The sequence below is a fragment of the Struthio camelus genome, chromosome 12 (genome assembly GCF_040807025.1).
Source record: "Struthio camelus isolate bStrCam1 chromosome 12, bStrCam1.hap1, whole genome shotgun sequence".
Taxonomy (NCBI): domain Eukaryota; kingdom Metazoa; phylum Chordata; class Aves; order Struthioniformes; family Struthionidae; genus Struthio; species Struthio camelus.
Genome location: NC_090953.1, coordinates 25444299 through 25462832, shown reverse-complemented (window position 1 = coordinate 25462832; position 18534 = coordinate 25444299). Strand labels below are relative to the sequence as shown.

Below are 18534 nucleotides of genomic sequence, written 5' to 3'. Positions count from 1 at the left end.
GTCAGGTGTGACCTTTCCATCCTTTCCCTGGGGAGGTCTTATACAAATTAGAGGAACGCTGGGGAAGGGAGAAGGATAGGGGCGTAGTGGCTTATAACCATTTAAAAACTTGTTTCGCTAGCTGGAAAATGTGTGGTGGAGCTCAGTCTACTTATCTGCTTGAGAAGAACCAAGTTGTCCCATCTCAGCAGCAGCGAGCAGGATGCTTTAAGTGTCAGACAGAGCAGTGCATCTCTGCTGTCCGATCTGAAACTTGGTGCGCTTGCCTTGAGCCAACTTTAGAGTTAAATCTGGGTGGGTAAGGAGGGAGTAAGTTGTATCAGAAGGACTTATGCTCGCAAAGGACTTCAGCAGGCCTTCCAGGATTGATGTAGTCGTATAATGGAGCACTTGTTCAGCGTGGCCTGCCCTGCAACCGCTGGCTGAAAATTGAAACCAACCTCAATATTATCAACTCTTTGAACTGTGTTGATTTGTGCATCTGAGCCACTTGGTGGCTTTCGGCTCTATTGTGTTCTCATAGCGGGTAAAATTCTTATGTTCTATAATGATGCTATCTCTTGCCAGCAGCTAGCCAAACACTTTGGGAAGATCTGCACCTGGGCATTAGGTTCTGCTACAAAATACCCTTGTTATCTGGATAGATCTACTCTGCAGGTAGTAGGCTGGTGGTAGGTCAGTATGGCAGGATGGGCAGGTGGAAGGTTAAATGGTTTTGGTGCCATATGGCAGAAGCTGTAAATTGTAGTGCATTTTTAAAGCCTCCCTCTCTCTCCACTCCACCAAGTTAATTGAGCTATTTTAAAACCTGTCCTATGGTTTTAGTTTATATTGACTTCTCTTATTCTTTCTTTTGGCTAACGTAGAACTGTTAGTTGATTTTCAAGATAAGCAAGAAAGAGTCTTAAGAAAGAACTATCTGCAACTTTACCAAAATATTATCATTCCTTTTGACTTTGCTGTCATGCAGTCTTTTGCCTCTTCGTTTCAGGGTTTTTGGCCTGCCTTCCATGCAATCCATCGTACTGGTATCTCCTTGGCCCACAGAGCTGTGCTGTCCTTCTTGTCTCTCAAAATGCTGTGCACTATGTTGTCCAGCAGTAAACTAGCTGGGGCCAGAAGGAGTATAGCAGAACTTGCTACTGTGTTTTTTGAAATGGTAGCCTCCCAGGGCTTGTCATTACTTCAATCTGACCATAATTTTGCTTTTGATTTTCAGCAGTAGCTTCGTAGCTGCTGGATAGGAACTCTTCCTGGAGAGAAAAACAAAAAACAAAAAAAACCAGAATAGAATTGCAAATAGAATTGCATCTAAATTCCATTTATACTGCATGTAGCGAGTCTTATTTGCTCTTGCTAGATACTTTTTTGTTACTCTTCTTGTGAGGTCTATAGTTGATGTCCATGGATTGTCCCCCTCAAAGAAAATGACTTTGGTCTCCAGGAAAAAAAAAATTCCTCCTTCCTGGCTTTAATAGGATCTGGTGTGTTTTCCAAAGTGTTACTTTTTCATTCATAAAACTCCTCTCTTCTGCTCGTCTTTTCCTAGAGATCTAGCTTGGTAGCTCAGCTCTAGAAGCACACCATCATCCTTGCACATATGGCTTCTGTACAGAATTATGAATGATTCAAAGACTTAGCTTTTTTTTTTTTCCTCTTTTCCTCCTTTCAAGTCTTTTCCCAAGACAAAATGGGGTGGGGTCCAACCCAAGTGATTTTCTGATATCTGGCAGGGCATCAGTCATTGCTTCTGCAAGCTGTACCAGCAGATCACTTGGGGAAAATTGTTCCTATTTAGTATCACACTGATTTTAAAAAGCAAATGTAACTAGCTGCTTGCTTGTATGCGTGCAAACAACTTTAAGAAACGGCACTAACTCACTCTGTGAAAATGAATGCTGCCACTGAAAGTATGTTGAGGATATCTATGATGAAGAACCAGTTCATCCTGTTTACCTGTGATGGATGCTTTCTGCTAATCCATATTCACTTTTAGCTATTAAAGCTTAAATTATTTGTATTGGAGGTACAAGTAAGGTTTGGTAATACTAAACATTGTTTTTTGTACATGAGCATCTCTTCTGTACCTAGTTAGGCTAGTGGTGTCTAGTCCTGAACAGCAGTTCAGAGTTGCCTAGTACCATGTGAGAGTTATATGCTGCAGCTTCTGCATTTGCGTAGCCAGATCTGTAGTATGCGCGCAGTACAGATCTCGGACCTCGTCATTATCGGACCTGTTGGGTTTGCTGCAGATTTCCTCTATGACATTTTCTGCAGGGATCCCGCTTCGTGCAAAGAGGCTACAAGGAGTCATCTGTTTTTTCCCTCTGGAAAAGAAGGGTACTGAGTTGTGGACTGGATAAAATAATCCATGGGTTGTAAACTGTGCAACTTGAACTAGACACTTAGCATTAGTGCATACACAGTTAAAGGTGGGATGTTTTTGTAGGACTGTCACATCATATGAAGCTGGTATATGGGCGTTTTGCTCTGTTATTAGCTCCTCTCTGGTGTGTTGAAGGTCGTCTTAACATACTGCTGAGAGACGAGTGTCCTTCTGGTGAAGATGGAGTCTGTTCAGAATCCTTCGGACTCCCTGTCTGATCTGGAAGCTCCAGTGATCTGTAAACCAAAGCATTGAAAAATAATTCCGAAATGTTATTGTTCAAGTTGTGCATCTCCTTATTTAATCTTTACTTTTTTTTTTTTTTTGCCAGAGGTTTACTGGAAAAAAAAAATCTAGGAAGGATGCTCAGGCAGAGGAAAATTGTGCCCTCTTTTGTGCATACATTTGGAGCTGCAAATGGAAATGGATAGAAAAGGTTAGAGTTGTGCTAAGGACTTGTTTATATTAAGAAACTGGAATTTCCAACTGGCAGCGACCAGCATATTCTGGATCTGTTGTGAATGATTTCTGCCTTATCTGCGGATGTCTTGGATCAAAACAAAAATTTCTAGAAATAAGTGTCCCACAACTGGAAGATCAGGGACAGTATACTCATGTTTCTAAAGAGTTAATGCTTTTGTTCCGTGCCGCTGGTTTGTGGACGCGTAGTAATTCTATTTTATTTTTGGACTTTGGAGGCCTGGAAGTAGGCAGGTTAACTTCATCTCGTGAAACAACCAAAACCCTTTCTAAATTCCCTGAAAAATAAGCTATGGATGTATTGCGGGAGGATTGAGCCAGTTTCCTTAAGAGCTTTGAACCCACATAAATACAGTTGTATTTCTGGGTGCACCTGATGGCATTCAGTTGACAATATCCTTCCACAGTGAATCTTGTTTAGGTGGTTTCAGCTAGCACTTTTGTGCTGTCTTTGGAGGTATTTGCTAACTTCTGTGCAAACATTGATGCTTTTAGCTGTAGACATCCACATGAAAGTGGGACACGAACTCCGTTTCTAAAATCATTCAGGCACTCTTCCGCTCATGTCAGGAAAACCATGAATGCAACAGTGAGTCCTACAGGAGTGCAATCCAGTATGTATAATTCCTGGGATGTGGGGGGTGCTTCCAGGTAGGTGTACTCTAGTTGTAGGTTCTTGCTCAAGAGCTGCGCCATGACCGCTAGCCTGTCGACATCTGCTGTCTAACACTGGGTGTGCTCATTCCTTGTTCAGCGTCCGTGCAGACAAAGCATGCTACACCGTTTCCCTCCTCCTCCTGTCCGCTGCCTTGGGTATGAGGGGAAGCTCGCTCACTCCCCGCTTCAGTGCCTCCAGACCATCCCATCAATTTGGACCAGCCTATTGCTACAGAGGCTTCAGACTTTCCCTCCTCAGTGATGGAAGTTACCTCTGACCACAGAGGGCTCAAGCTGGATCACTTGGCTACTCCAAAGATCCAGGACGATTTTATGTCCCAGGATAGATCTCATGGTGAGATGTCAATCTTCCTCGAGTTCCCTGCGCTGCACTTGTAAAGCTAGGACCTCCTGGGTCCGTACCGCATCAGCCTGTCTTTTCAGGCTGGCCTGCAGGCACAGAGAAAACCCTTTCCCTTGCTGTGCCGTCTGGCCTGCATGGATTGACAAGCATCTGTTTCTTGTCATCTTTTGACAAAATGAGTGGACTGGGGCTCATTAGGTGCACCCGCATGCTCTCTGGAGTAGTGCAGAGTTGCCTGCCCTGGGAATATAATGAAGACAAGTTTGGGCATATGGGGAAGAAGGTGTACTTCAGTTTTTCCTGGAGAACTGTCAGACTTTTGTTTGCCGGTTATGAATTTGGGCTGCTGGAGAAGATCTTGGCCTTTGACTCTCTTGCCTGATTCCATTAGAGTGTATTTTGCTGAAGTTCATTTATTTGGAAACTAAATCATTAAAGATGGACATGGCAATGTGAACTGTGTGTTGACACAGCTTTCAGGAAATTCCTAAGGGTTTTTTTTTTTTTTTGATAAATTTTGATTACTAGTTTTGGTCAAGCCTCCATGAGGCACCAGTTTCAATTAGCAAATGTATCTAAGGTTAACTTTTGAAGATGCGAAACTAGGTAGGATGTGACTTCTAGTGTAGTAGATGCATGTAATTTCTTAAGTGCTTCAGTATTTTCTTCTCTTAGTACCTTTCACTTGCCACTTTTTATTTGTCTGGCTTCTGTATAACACCTTGTAAACGCATGAAGAGGTAAAAACAAACTTTACATTTCACAGTTGCTTTAAAGATGGAGCGTGTCCTCCTTGTGTTGTTTCCACCTGACGTCCTGGTGTAGTTGAAATTGCTTTTGTTATTAGGACTAGTGCCATACATACTAACTGTAATAGCAAACAGTGAATGGGCCGTCATTTATTTCTCTTCATGTTGTTGAGGCTTTTTAGCAGAAAACTGTTAGGAAAACAGTAAAGTTAATACACAGCTGTTAACTTCTTTGAGGCCTAAATAGCTCAGGAAAATACTGGAAGTTTGCCATGTTGTACATTTCTCTCTTGGTATTTTAAAATAATGATTTTTATTTCATATATCCTTTTTCTTTTCCCCAGGTAAGAAACCAAAAGCAACTTGCCTTTATTGAGTTCTCGAGAACGTAATCGACCATTTGGTACATTATAAAGATGCATTAGGAAACTGGATATGGTGCCAAAAGAACTCCATGCGTTTCCATGACTCTCTTGGACCCTGACTCAGATACTTTTGGATATATATTTCTCTTCTAAGAAGAAGAGTGCATACTTCAATTCCTCTCTGCCAGCTCACTGGCAGAGATCTTTCACTAAGATCATGGACCATTCTAATAGGGAAAAGGATGAAAGGCAGCGCACGACGAAAGGAATGCCGGGAAGGAGCGGGCACGGTTCTCGACCATCAAGTTCATCTGCATCTTCTGGTGTTCTTATGGTGGGACCCAACTTCAGAGTGGGCAAGAAGATTGGGTGTGGGAACTTTGGAGAACTCAGACTAGGTAAGAAGTAACTGTTTTAGTGGCCTGTTATCCAGGTTAGCATTTCATTGCTGGAATATAAATTCATAAAAACTTACTCTGGCTTAAGGAATCAGTGTGCTTGTCTTGTTTCCCAAGTGTTGAGCCACCTTACCTGCAGCTTCTGACTCAGAAAATGTAAAAGTTGGCGTTGTTTTTATTTGCATAAAGCCAAAGTGGGTACGCTGGAGAGGCCAAAGATGCAAATTTTGAACAATCCCAACAATGAAGACTGTTCTCTCCTCAACGCTGAATGTCTTACCTCAGGTGAAAAATCTTCTCAACTGTCTGGATTGCTAAATCCTGCTCTCAATCTCTTGTTCACAAGTTAGAACACCCTGTTAAAGTAATGGGTTAGACTGTTTCCCAGCGCTCAGCCACATCTCTGTTCCACATCCTTCACTAACCTCAGTGCCCTAATTTCTGCCCCATCACCCACTCCCTGAGCTGTCCCTGATATGTTTGACTCACTGGCTGGCTAAGACCGGGGTGTGCTGCCGGGCCATCTGGCTGCCACCTCTCAGCCACTGAACCGGCCCAACAGCCCTTGCTTTTTCTTGGTCCATTGGTCTTCTAACAGCATGTCTTGCAGCTGGTTGCCCAGACAGATGGCTTTGCGGACTGTGTTGTGTTGGGCTCATAAGCCTTTCTAAACAAAGGATGTGTTAATGGTGTTTTGGGGTTTTTTTAAATGAAGGGGAAGCAGCCAGTGTTTTTAATTATATACTTCTTAGCTCTCAATATGTGGTTTGGGGATAAGGGTGGGTTTTGTTGTTGTTGTTTTTTTTTTTTCAGTCAGAAGAAACAGCTTGTGATAGTCTAACTCGGACCTGTTTTAAAAGAGTTGCGTTTCTGTCCCGTTCTTTCTGCTGAATGAAGTGAATTGCTAGGCTAATAAATTTGAGTGCTGAAAGCAGATGGGCTGTTGCAAATACCTTTTGCCTGAAACTTGATATCTATTTTGAACTGAAATTAGAAAGAAAGGGTAATAGACAAATTGATCAGGAAAATTGCTTCAGGTAACCTACCAACAAGGGATTATAACCTATAACTAGCAGCAGAGGCTTTGTAGATTCTTGTTCAGAATCTATGTATGACTACTTTTCATTTTAGGTTTGGATAATGTATCTATAGGACAGGCCACCTCTCCATAATATAAAGGGTATCCAGGTTGCTTATGTTCTGTTTCAGCAAAGTGATCATTTTGGTTTCAACGTTGCGTCAGAGAAGTTGTACTGATTTACAGGAGTAGAGCTGATGCTCCAAAGGTGAAGAGAACAAGATGAGGGACAAAAGTTCCTGACTTCCTGAATATGAGCCTACAGCACGTGGGCATTATTGGTGCTGGCAGATAATACAGTTTGGATTCTTATAATAACATAACATGCATAGCTCTATTGCATTTTTCAATGAAATGCACTGAAGAATTATGCCTTAAAAGGAAAGGACCCCCAAATGCAAATGTCACAAGAGCTACAACTTCATGACCAGAGCTGTTGAATTGCTTTGTAATCCAAAACTCTGCTTCGAATGGTTAGCATTTGTATTAGATCCCCCCAGGTAAATGGCTCTTACTTTTATGCAGTTGGTGTCCAAATTCTAATCTTGATTCCAGGGCAGTTCTTTTCTGCGTTTCTCAAAGTTTTAGCAGTTTGGAGGCTCGGATATCAGATTTCTGACTAATGTGTTGTTTTGAAGCATTGATGTTAAACGAGGGGTTTCAATTCTGGGAAGATTGCTTTGCAGAGAAGTTCTGTTCTAACTATGGAAAAAGAATCCACTGTTAATATAGCGGCTCATAATTCTGGTGCATTGATACATTACAATGGTAAAAGTTTTGCCAATGCTGGTTAACAAAGTATGTTGTAACTCGCTCTACTTGGGCAAAGGGCCAGGCACACTGATAATGGGAATTAAGTGTAAGGTCCTTACGCTGTGTTATTGCTTGAAGCTTTTATACTTTTTGCTAGCCATTATAGCTTTAAGAACTCCTGTTTGCTTGCACAGATGTGATGCTAATTATTGCTGAACTGTGCTGTGGGGAAGGAGAAGCAGCATGTCTGAAATACAAGCAAACAAGTCTGATAACAGTTGTGTCCTGCAAAGACACGTGGCATGCCCCCTCTGCTTTTTGGCCTTTTTATTTTTAATGTGGTTTCAGAGAAGTAAGGCATCAGTGAGTGCTTTTAGTAAATACAGGAAGAGCAAAGTCATGCACAGTCTAGACTGGTAAACAAGGGCAAAACACATTTTCCAATTCTCCAAAGAATTTCTCTTTTCAGGTGTTGTTTTTTCACTCTAAACTCTTCTTGTTTCAGCACACACCAGATCACCAGGGGACTGATTGTGCAGGGAGGAGGGAAGGCAATGTCACGTAGTGAAGCTGTTTTCTGCGAATGTCAGGTTAACTGCTTAGGGTCAATCTTCCTTATTACAAAATAAATAGCCTCAGGGGTATTAATTTTTGAGCTTTTGGAGATGTACTGGAGCAGTACAGTAGGATTTCAGCCAGAAAGATGAGAAAGGGATGAAAAACAAAAATCAGTATCTGGCCTGGAGTAATGAGATGAAAGAGGGTTAACTGGGAAGGCTGCAGGTGAGGTGATGTGTAAAAGCTTTGGTTTTTCCTAGGTGTGTAAAAGCTTTGGTTTTTCCTAGGTGACTGAAACTACCTAGGGTCCTGGTGCCAGCAAAAAGCAGAGGGTCTGGTTTGCCGTTTCTAGGTGAGACTTGCTCTGGCACTTGTCTACCCTCTTGTGAGATGCTTAAGTCTTCAGAATGATGGAAAACTGGCAGCTTCTCAAAAAAAATCGTTCGCTGTTTAAGCAAATCGAGCCGCAAAGGGGTCTGAAATGAGATGATGCCAGCTGAAGGCGGAGGGAGAAGCTGGGAGGAAGAGGACTAGGACTTCTGGGCAGTTAGGTTGGTTGGCTGCCTTGTGTGAAAACACGCTCTTAAGGAAGCGTCAAGATCATGGTGCAGCTTCCCAGCAAATTACCAAATTAATTCTCATGTGAACTTGTGAACTGGAGAACGCCTGCAATTTTATAGCGTGACTTCTGCCTTAATGATGCTCTGGGTCTCCACCCCAAGTTAGTATGATAATAGACATTAATGTTTTTTGTAAATTAGGGCTGGAGCAGCTCTGAGAAGAGGCTCATCGTGTGCTTACTGCTGTAAAAGCCTGTGATGTCACTAGGTGCTCCCAGCTTAGAAATAATAGGATTTAACCTTTTAAAATCCAGCGTCATGATAAGCCATGCCTGTGAACTTCACTGTACATTGGACATTGCCACTTGAGCCTATGAACCATCTCTTCATATTGACTCATGGACTTGCAGACCAGGTTTAATGCAGACTGCTACAGCTGTATTCATCCCAAATCCTGAACCATGAGAAAAGTTAGGGATAGATAAGCCTCTTTAAATGCTGTTTTCCCAACTTTTAGCACTCTTAGTTAGTAAAGCATTAAAATAAGTGCTAATGTAAAATGATTGCAGCTTCCATTGGGTTGGAGGGAGATTTGGGGGGTTTTGGTTTTTATAAACAGTAATTTCTGAACAGGCCAGTGGCTTATCTTAATGTAGAGCTGTAGACTGAAGCCCACATCTTTTTTTACTCCAGTGCAAATATCAGCTGGCGTTTTCAAAATTATACTGTTCAATTGTCATTTAAAAATGACAGCTAATGCGGTCTAGCCCTGTTTGAAAGAAAACGTTAGGGAGAGCTCGATGATCTGTGACTTGTATCCTCTCTCAATAGGCCAGTGCACCAAAGGGGTTCTTGGCGAAATGTTGATTTTCATGTGTTACCCGGAGAAACTCTGTGTTTTGAAGTCAAGTGCTGGCATGATTCGTACACAGGTCTAATGAAGGTTCAGTGCATCTTGGCAGTGAGCCAGCGTTAAGCAAAACCCAAACTGTACAGAAAGAAAAAGGGGGAGGGGGATGGCAGCACATCATATATAGGGTCCACCCGAAGTGCTGTTATTTGGAGAGAAGTGTGCTCTAGAAAGGAAGACAAACGTGGTAGGTACAAAATTAACGCGAACTCCTCTTTAGGCTGATGCCTCCAGGACATGGTCTCTCTGTAGATGCAGCACTGTCTGAGGTTAGCTCTACCTGGTCTGTAGGACAACTGGTTGGATGTTTTATTATTTTAAAGTTTGCCACTTTGAGTTAATATGAAAATAGATGTTATTTCCTGTAAACTAGGGCTGGAGTAGCTCTGTTTGGCAGCCTTGGTCCATCATCAAAACGTATGGTCCGTATAATGCCAGGCTAGACAGGTCAAAGAAGGAACATTTAACTCCTGTCAGTCGCGCGAGAAGGTTTGCGCTAGTGGCTCTTAATTTAAGCACTCGAGAGACTGATCGGTTTGGGTTGCTCTACCCGTCTGCAGCTCGACTGGGCAGCCAGTGCGTCGTACATCACGCTGCCAGGGCCTGAGAAATCCACTTGGTTAGATTTCCCACGTGAATGCTAGTGACTTAATGCATCACTTCTCATTTACAATATATGGTTCGTAATTGTCAGTGGAACTACCCAAAACGGAGGCATAAGCTTAATCGCTTCTCCGTCTAAAGCCTTGCCTGAACTTGAAAGGCTTTTGTTAGCACAGTTATGTCCTCCAAGTTGTATCACAAAGCTTTTGTCTTCTCGAGATAAGGTGCAGCTTCTATTCACAGCTTATTTTACCATGCAGCTTAACAGTGTCCTGCCAGCAGTGCTGCCTTTACGCTTGCCTTTTAATATCTGCGCTGCCTTGTGTAAGGAGAAGGGAGAAACTGTTATGCCTCGGGCAACAGTGCGCTCGCAAAACTGAGGGCTTGATTGTGATCTTGGTCTGGAGTGAGCCAGGAGTGAGGTTTCAGGGGCCTTGGCTTTGCTCTCATCAGCTGCAAAAGATAACCGCCAAAGCAAGCGTCTTCTCTTGTAGCTGTAGGAAGGGTTTGGAGTTCAAAAACTGGACCTATTTGCACCCATCTGACATTCAGACTCTACCCCATGTTTGCTTGCTTGGAAGGAGCTGAATTGGAGGGTGAGTTAGTGAGTTTGTTTACTTTTCTGCCAGACTTTTTATGTCTAGGGCTAGTTTATCAGTGTTTTACCAATTTTTTTTTTTTAATTGAGGAATGTCATTATCAAAACTGGCTCTTACTTATTCTTGGCCATCTCAACTGGACCATAATAGGCTGGATAATGGCTGGAGGTGCATGCAGGGTGCTAACAGTCTCCTCCACTGCTTTAAAACAAGTTTAGAAGTATAGTATTATCCCATTTAAGTGGGAGAGCACGAGTAATAATGTAAGGACTGTGGGTCATCACTCCTTGAAAGTCATCATACCCCTTCACGTCGAGTGCTAAAGCTACCTTGAAGTGGTGTGGCTCCAAGGTTGCAATGAAGGACATGGCATGCAGGTGCATGGGATCTGTAGGGGGACAGTATTCCCATGTTGCCTCAGGTCTTTTGCTGCTTAGAGCATATAACTTTCTCATATATCTGAGCTGGAGCTTCCCTTAGTCGGGTGCAGTGTCTTCAAACTGAGCATCTTGATATCAGTCTAATCCCCTTTTGAAGGAGGAGGGAAGAGGAAGTGTCAGTGGGCGAACTACATCTGGAGCTGCTGATATGACTCATTTTCTGGTAGCTAATATGGAGCAGATAATTAAAGTGTATTTAGGCTGCCTTCTCTTAATGTCCTTGCATGTTCTTCCCCCCTGCCGCTGCCCTCGGATAGTACCAGGCTGGAATCCTTATCTGTCTCAAATGAGGAAGCAGTTTATCCTCACCACCTGCCTTTCTGCTGATTTTGGCCTTCCTGTTCTTCCAATCTGTCTTTTTTGAAGCCACCTTCCAAAGTCTGAGTGAGTGTTCCTGAGGTGACTGCAAAACCTAGTTCCTACACTGTGTTGCAAGGGTTAACACCCTGAAGCTCAGCTTACATGTCTGATTGCATAAAACATTTCTTCTTAGGATATTTAACCTCACCTTAAATTGCCTGTCCTATGCTAAACAGCATTGCCAATTACTGAAACAGGTTGAGGAGTCCACCTTCCGCTAAAATTTTCGACCTCCTGCTGAATGTTAAAGCCGCCTGCTCAGCGTGGGACCTGTTTCAGGAGTGTCCTTTTCAAAATTTGGAGGCCAGAACTAAACCAAGTGATGTAGCAGAGAAGGTACCAAAAGCAGTTGAAGAAAATACTAAGCTGTTATAAAGTAAAATAATTAAAATTTTAAAGGAGGAGGGAGAGAGGTAAGAATAAGAAATTCCCCTGGTAAGTATTTTGGATTTTTAAAGCATGAGAGAACACGAATAGACATCTTTAGGTCTTTAATTGTATTGGGTCTTCCAGTGCTGTTGCTGCATGCAAAGAATACACGTACGTGAGGGAGGACTAGGCATGTTTTTTAACAATGCCTACTTTGATATGCTAAATATTCCAAACTTCCAGCTGGTTTGAAGTATGTCACTCCTTGTGATGGACTTCCTCAACAGCTGGTGTAATCTTCTGAGCCTCATTACTTACTACAGGATTTGGAAAACAAATGCGTAACAGACGCAGGCAAAACCAAAGCTACAAACCAGCACTGCTGAACTTCCCTTATAGGTTGCTACTGAATTTTGGAGCTCTACTAAGTTGTTCCATGAAAGTCTGGCTTCATTGCACAGTAAGAGTAAAGCGAGCAAGCGGTACGGGGAATGATAGGCGTGTGTATAAATGGGCAGGGAGCCTTGTGCAGTGGCAGTCGCACTCCTCCCGGGTACAGTGGAACTCAAGAAGGTCAGAGGACGGCAGCAGAGATGTCAGAGTCGCAAGACAGATGCGATATGAGGGCTGCCTAAGCGTCCTTCCCCAGGGATATTCATTCCTCGCGTTTGCCGATCATGAGCAGCCTAGAGAAGGTGAACGGGGAGTAATTGCTCGAACGTCATGGTAGAGGAACGAGAGGATGTTGAATGATACAATAATTGGCAGTTTCAGAACATGCAAAAAGAGATGCTTCTTGACAAAGGCAGCTGTGGGTCCCTGCTGCAGGTCACTAAGGATGCCAAAGGTTTGGTGCAAACACCAGCCAAATTCACAGAGTAAAAATTCACCTACAGCTATTGAACACAAGCATATTAGCTCTGGCTCAACATCCCTCAGCCACAGTTTACTGGTATCTGAATGTGTATGTAGTGTGAAGGTATAGCGAAGTGCTTGCCTGTTTATACTCGTCCTAGGTGCTTGCCAGAGCTAGCACTGGAGTAACAAACCTTTTAGTCTGTGATAGCAGGGGTATTCCTGCATGGTACAAGCAGCGAGGCTTGCTGGAAGAAAGGGGGAGTACTGCTGTGCTCCATGTTTTGGGGTCCCAAGAATGAATTTTGTCCTTCCCTTTAGGTAGTGTATTTGTTAACATCTTGGGAATGGTTGTGTAGTGCGCTGGTACTGTGTTGCAACTGGCAGTTGTTGGCCTTATTAGATTGAGCACTGATTTGATCAATTGAGAAGGCCTTTTATGTACACTGTTCATAGAGGAAGAAGTAAAGCTCTGTGTTCATACAAAGGTTATTTTCACGTGCCTACCTGCAATAGTCCCTTTGATACGTTACACAGTTAAGCTGGTGAAACTCTCTATAGATCATAGGATAAAATTGCCCAGTGTCCAGCAGAATCAAGACATTTCTGGAAAAAAATACTAGTCTGACTCTTCACTTCTTATTCCCCAAACTTTTTTGTCCTTACATGGATAATAAAACATATGTCTGGGAAACTTCCTCAAATACTTGTACTGAACGTAAGTACTGCGTAAGGTAGCCATTGAACAGGGGTACCTTATGCTGAATGGAAGATGGTGTTGGCCTAGCCTGGTGAACTGCTACAGTTTATTATTTTGAGACTTGCGCTTTGTTAGAAGCATGAACTTCAGCGTCTAATTCGGAGAAGACAGATAGCTCATTGCCTTCAGTGATGATCGGTGAAGCGCTCTTGCATTGTCTCTCAGCTAGAAGTGTTGAATGTAGAGCTAAAAGATTTTTCTTTTTCTTTCACAGGCAAAAATCTCTACACCAATGAATATGTAGCGATCAAACTGGTAAGTAGAAGCTTCATGTGCTCTTAAATGACTTGGCAGAGTTTCTGGCGTTAAGTACAAAAAGCAGCTTTCTCTTACTTTGTACTTAATGCTGCTCTCACCTCAGCTAGAATAACTTACTGAAACTCAAATAAATTATTGAACTCTAAAAACAACACACGCACGCACACATGCATACAAACACCATTTGTGGTGCATGCATGGTCTGTAGCTGTCTTACACCCATGTGTGCCTTGTCCCTTTTTCCAAGCCGGGGTGCTAGGTCCCAGTGAACAGCACTGCTTGCTGGTTTGCCAACAGCTTCCAGGTCCCTGGGATCGAGTATTTCTGTTCAAGCCTCCGTCCGTTCTCCAGGCCCTCAACTGTTCTCTAGATGGACTGTTGGGAAGGTGTTTGGTTAGGAGCATGGCACTGTGCAGCTTGCTTCTCCGTGTTTTTCAAGTTCAGAGGCAGGGAATAGGAGCTTTTCGGTGGTTAGAAGTTCTTTTGGGGAATAGCACAACTTAGTCTGATATAATGTTGAGAGGCTGCAGATGCAACAGCCAAAACAAGATTCAACCCAGCAAAGGACAGTCTTTGTCTAGCTGATTTGGATATCTAAGCATATAGAGCTACAGCATCTTCAGGGTGATTTTTTTCTCCTTTTATCCTGCGTTACGAGATGGAGAAAGTGAATCAAATTGGCTAAACGGATCATTACAGGAATGACATAAAAACTCTAGCCCTTCCAGTAGCGGACTTCAGAATTTGCGCAAGCAGTTCACTTCACAGCTGTCTTCCCGTCCCGTCTTGCAAGCCTCCAGTACCCAGTTAGCAGTTTATTTTCTGCTTTGCAGCCAATGTAGCCCTCCCCAAGCACATGCGATGGCAACTCTCATGTTTCTGCAGTGCAGCAAACGGTTCAGATAAAACTATTTTTTTGATGGCTGCTTCAGAGTATGAAGGCACGGTGGTCAACAGTGGTTTGAAGTTTGAGTTGAAGGGATGGGGAAACTTTCTAATCCTTAGCTCTGCCAGACTTAGAAAACCATAGCCCCGTAGTTTGTTTTTATGCCTTAACTTTTCTATCCGTTAATTAAGACTGTTATTAGTCTGCTGGGGTTTTGAAATTTGAAGCGTTTGACTGAAAATACCCAATGCTCTTTACTCATCAGTATGCTCTTTAATCACAGGTCCAAAAGCTAGAATTTTAAATAAAAGTTGTTGCACTAATTTGGTACTAGCCACAAACGTGCCTGTTTTCCCAACTAATGCTGTCTGGCAAAATGACAGGAATCACTGCGATTAGAGAAGATCAAGATGGACTTGGCGTTATATTTCTGATTCACGTTGAAGTGCCACAGATCCTCCATCTCTAACATTCTCCTTGAATGATGCATAGTAGATGAAAAATAATTAGTACTTTGCAGGAGGGGCTCGTTTTGAAGCTGCAAATGTCAGAAGATATTCCCTAAAAATCAAATGCCTGCAGTGGAATTTACTCCCTTGTTTGGACATGGATCTACATTGAGACGGAGGAGTGATGCTTGTCAAGTAGCTTGCTCTTTAGGCAGACTTGAAAGCAGAAAACATGCTGTATGCATAGTACTAGGTGTTTTACTGGGCCAATAATGCTCCTAATTTGCTTTTGCTTTCAAAGATAATCCTGCAGAGTTATAGCATTGGAAGGAGTAAGGAAATAACAGTGCTCCAAACATGCAGTGCAGCTATATTTGTTCAAAGGGTGCTTATTTCTCAGCACAATGCCTGTTCCAACACCTCCTGGTAACCTGAACCCTTTCGATAGCTGTATGGCTCGAGCTAAATGGCATTAGCTTTATCGTCACCTTAATCTTACCTGTTTTTTTCATAGCGTTCTTTAATTTTCCAAAATACTGAGTGATTGTGTGCTAAAGCAGTTACTCTTCATCACACTCCAGTTTTATTTGCGCTATTATGATTTGTACTGTAAAATGTCTAATCCTTTGGATATGAAGGACTGGAATTGCCACTCGGTGTCATCTGCGTAGCTTGTCCATTTGCACACCTGCTCCATTGCTGTTGCTGTATGCCCTGGATTTTTGAGAAGGTTAACGAGGGAGTACTAGCAAAGATTTTTGTCTCCTAATCTTTGACCGTATTCCCTGGGAGTAAGAATTACTCTGCCTGCTCAGTTGCACGCACTTATTTCTTTTGTAAGGGTACTCCACTGTAATCGTGGGGGAAGCAAACACTTCTTATGCAGGAGCATAAGCCCCACTATGTTTTCCCCCAGGTTAGGGAATGACATGCTGCCAAATGCCAAGGATTCCCCACTTCTGAGGAGTAATTTCCTGCATAGAAATATTCTGCAGGAAATTACTCCTCATCAAAACTGTGCAGCAAGCTTGAGGAGAGAAAGTGTTTCCTTCAGTCACTAAAACTTCAGTTTGAGCTTCAGATAGAAGGAGGATGCAATTAATGACCTAACTAGCTGAGTGCCTATTTCCTATATGCCATTCTGAGGCTTGAGCAAAAAATTGCGATCCAGTTTCTCAAATGTTGTTATTCAAGTAGTGTTTACACAGATTGGTTAAATCGTATAATTCAGTCTCTTCAGAAGAAAAGCCAGGAAAACTTGAGACCAAGAACTGTTGTAAATAGTCCTGCCTTTCTCCTTGGGGGAGACCTGTATTAAATCTTGTTTTTAGCTTTCGCTACAACAACTCACTTGAATCAAAAGGCTTGCTTTACCCTTCAAATAATCTATAGGTTAGTGGTAAAGTAGCTGCATTCAATGTACTTGAAGGCAACACTTTCCATTTTATCTGCATCATTAGACCAAGTCAAAACTCTGCACCAAATCCTTTTAACTCTTAGAGATCATCATCTGCAACTGCAGCCCTGCTGTCTCAGCTATTTGTGCCTCCCGTCATTATGTTAAAGCTGAATGTAGGGAAAATGAGAGAATTCTGACCTCTGCGGTAGGTGCCAAAGAGCTGCTCAGAAAAGGCTGTAGAATTCATTGCTGATGTCCCTTAGTTTGTCTTTGGGGACAAGGGATTTCTGCGATTGTGTTGCATCTTGCTCTGGCACTGCAAAATAGTGGTTGGCCCCAGCTTGTGTGGTGTCACTATGTAGCTCCTCTTCCTTCTTTCAACTGGAGATTACTTGGTTAAGGGGATCTGCTTCACGGAGGAATTTGTCTTCTGAAATCCAGTGGCCATATTTACCAGCTTAATCTTCTGAGGTTTTTTAATGCTGAATTGCACATAGTAAGGATTTTTTTTCCCTGGATGAAATCAAGCTGTAATCTGAGTGCGGGAGCGGCATTACCAAGCTGTACCACGCACCTCCTGAGTGCCCTCTCAGAACGGTAGTGATCACGGTGCCGATCAGTTTGAGCTGCAGTTTTTGCCCATTAGGCAGTAGTAATTCAGTTATTTTCAATACAAAGGCAACATCTGCCAGCATCCTTAAGCCCTTTACTTGTGGGACAGCCATCTGTTCTGGTGTCATCTTCCCGGACGTTGCTGCAACTCTGGCACACGTCCAGCGCTCCAGCTCACTTCTCCAGCAATCCCTGCTATAGAAAGAGACCTGCTTGGGCATGGCTTACTGTCCCCTACTTTCTCATAAGCAACTTCATGTCCTGGTACAGTAATCCTCCTACCAGCTTGAAGTCACTGAATAGACTGAGTTCCTGGTGCCGTAAATCCCTTTACTGTGGAAGTGTCTGAAGACTGTCCCTCAAACCAGCATTGACATCTGTATTAATTTAATTAGGTGACTTGGATAGCAAACTGGGTATTGTGTTGCTTTATGTTTGTCCTCGGTACAGTTGGAGTGTTTTTCACCACTTGTTTTCTAAAGGATTAGCCACATTTGACTTCCAAACCTTTAAAGTATCGGAACGCTAGAAGCAACCAAAGTGTGTAGGTTTTGGGGGGTTTATTTTTGTTTTTTGGTTTTTTTCCCCTCCTCCTCCTCCTTACTGGAAGGTAGAGGAAATGACTTGAGCTGGCGATGAACAGCTTGGCTGGAAGTTGAATTGCCTGAATTCCTTTTAAGTCAGAAGAAAGATATTGTACAGGAAGTCTTTTTTGTGGAATTCATGCCAACTGTGGGCGCTAATCTTGCGGTATGGACCATGGGTGGAACAAGACAGATGGGTCAGCTACAGCCTTCGTGTGGACAGCACTCTTTATTCCAGCATGTTGGAGATGGCAGCTCCAACTCTTGCCTGTGTTGCACCTCCTTTGGATGCTCTTGCTGTCACTTACTGGAGCGCATGTGGAACATGAAGTGATTTTTTTTTTTCTTTGTTAATTTTAGGTGGCTTCTTCAGAGGCAAACTTCTAGTAGATGGTGGCTTAGCTTCCAAATGGAAGGCTATTTAGCAGGTTTTTGAAATTCAGGTGGTGGTTGGGTTAATTTTGTTGCCATGATATGAATTCTTTGATGAAGTTCTGAGCATGGGGCATTTCTGTTCTGAAATGCAAGAAAATAAGTAATATCCAGGGACAAAAATTGAGGCCAATGTTAACTTCTATTAAAAGATGTATGGACAATAGCTGAGTCAGCATTACTATCTTAACAAGTACACGGTGTTATTGAAAAAATAATTACTCAAGTCTCTTAATCCTCCCCATGTTAACTGCGTATTTTCAGAAGCTTTGTAATCTTGCGTGTTAATGCCTTTATAGACTGCAGGCTTTAAGTTCTGTGTATAAAGTGCAGATGAGTGACAATCGAGAAATGTTTTGGGTACATGATAGACATGTCTCATCCATTTTTATTCTATCTCTAAAAACAGAATAGTCTTTTATGTGCTTTGAAATGTTTGAAACCTGTTACTGAAAGGAAAGACTTACCGGATATCTAGCTGCTTTGTAGTGCTTGCTGCAAACAAAACAAAATGTTTTTGCAACTGTGGCCTGACTTAAAGCAAGGATGTTTGACTCAACATTTTTCAGAAGTACAGGCTAGTGACCACCAAAAATACTCTGGGCAACAACAGGCCACAAACTGTGAACTTATGACTTAATCTTTTGCGGCCTTGGCTTTCCTCCCACAA

The 18534-nt window shown here is 42.6% G+C and overlaps 1 protein-coding gene across 3 annotated transcripts in view; it reads left to right on the top strand.

Annotated features, from left to right (window-relative positions):
• Positions 1 to 18534, top strand: part of CSNK1G1 (casein kinase 1 gamma 1) — a 126676-nt gene that overhangs the window by 49592 nt on the left and 58550 nt on the right. For all 3 annotated transcript variants that reach the window (XM_068958239.1, XM_068958237.1, XM_068958238.1), the window contains 2 exons: positions 4981 to 5399; positions 13459 to 13499. In XM_068958239.1, the coding sequence (XP_068814340.1) occupies positions 5219 to 5399; positions 13459 to 13499 (222 nt within the window). In that variant the 5' untranslated portion in view covers positions 4981 to 5218. The remainder of the gene's footprint in view (positions 1 to 4980; positions 5400 to 13458; positions 13500 to 18534) is intronic.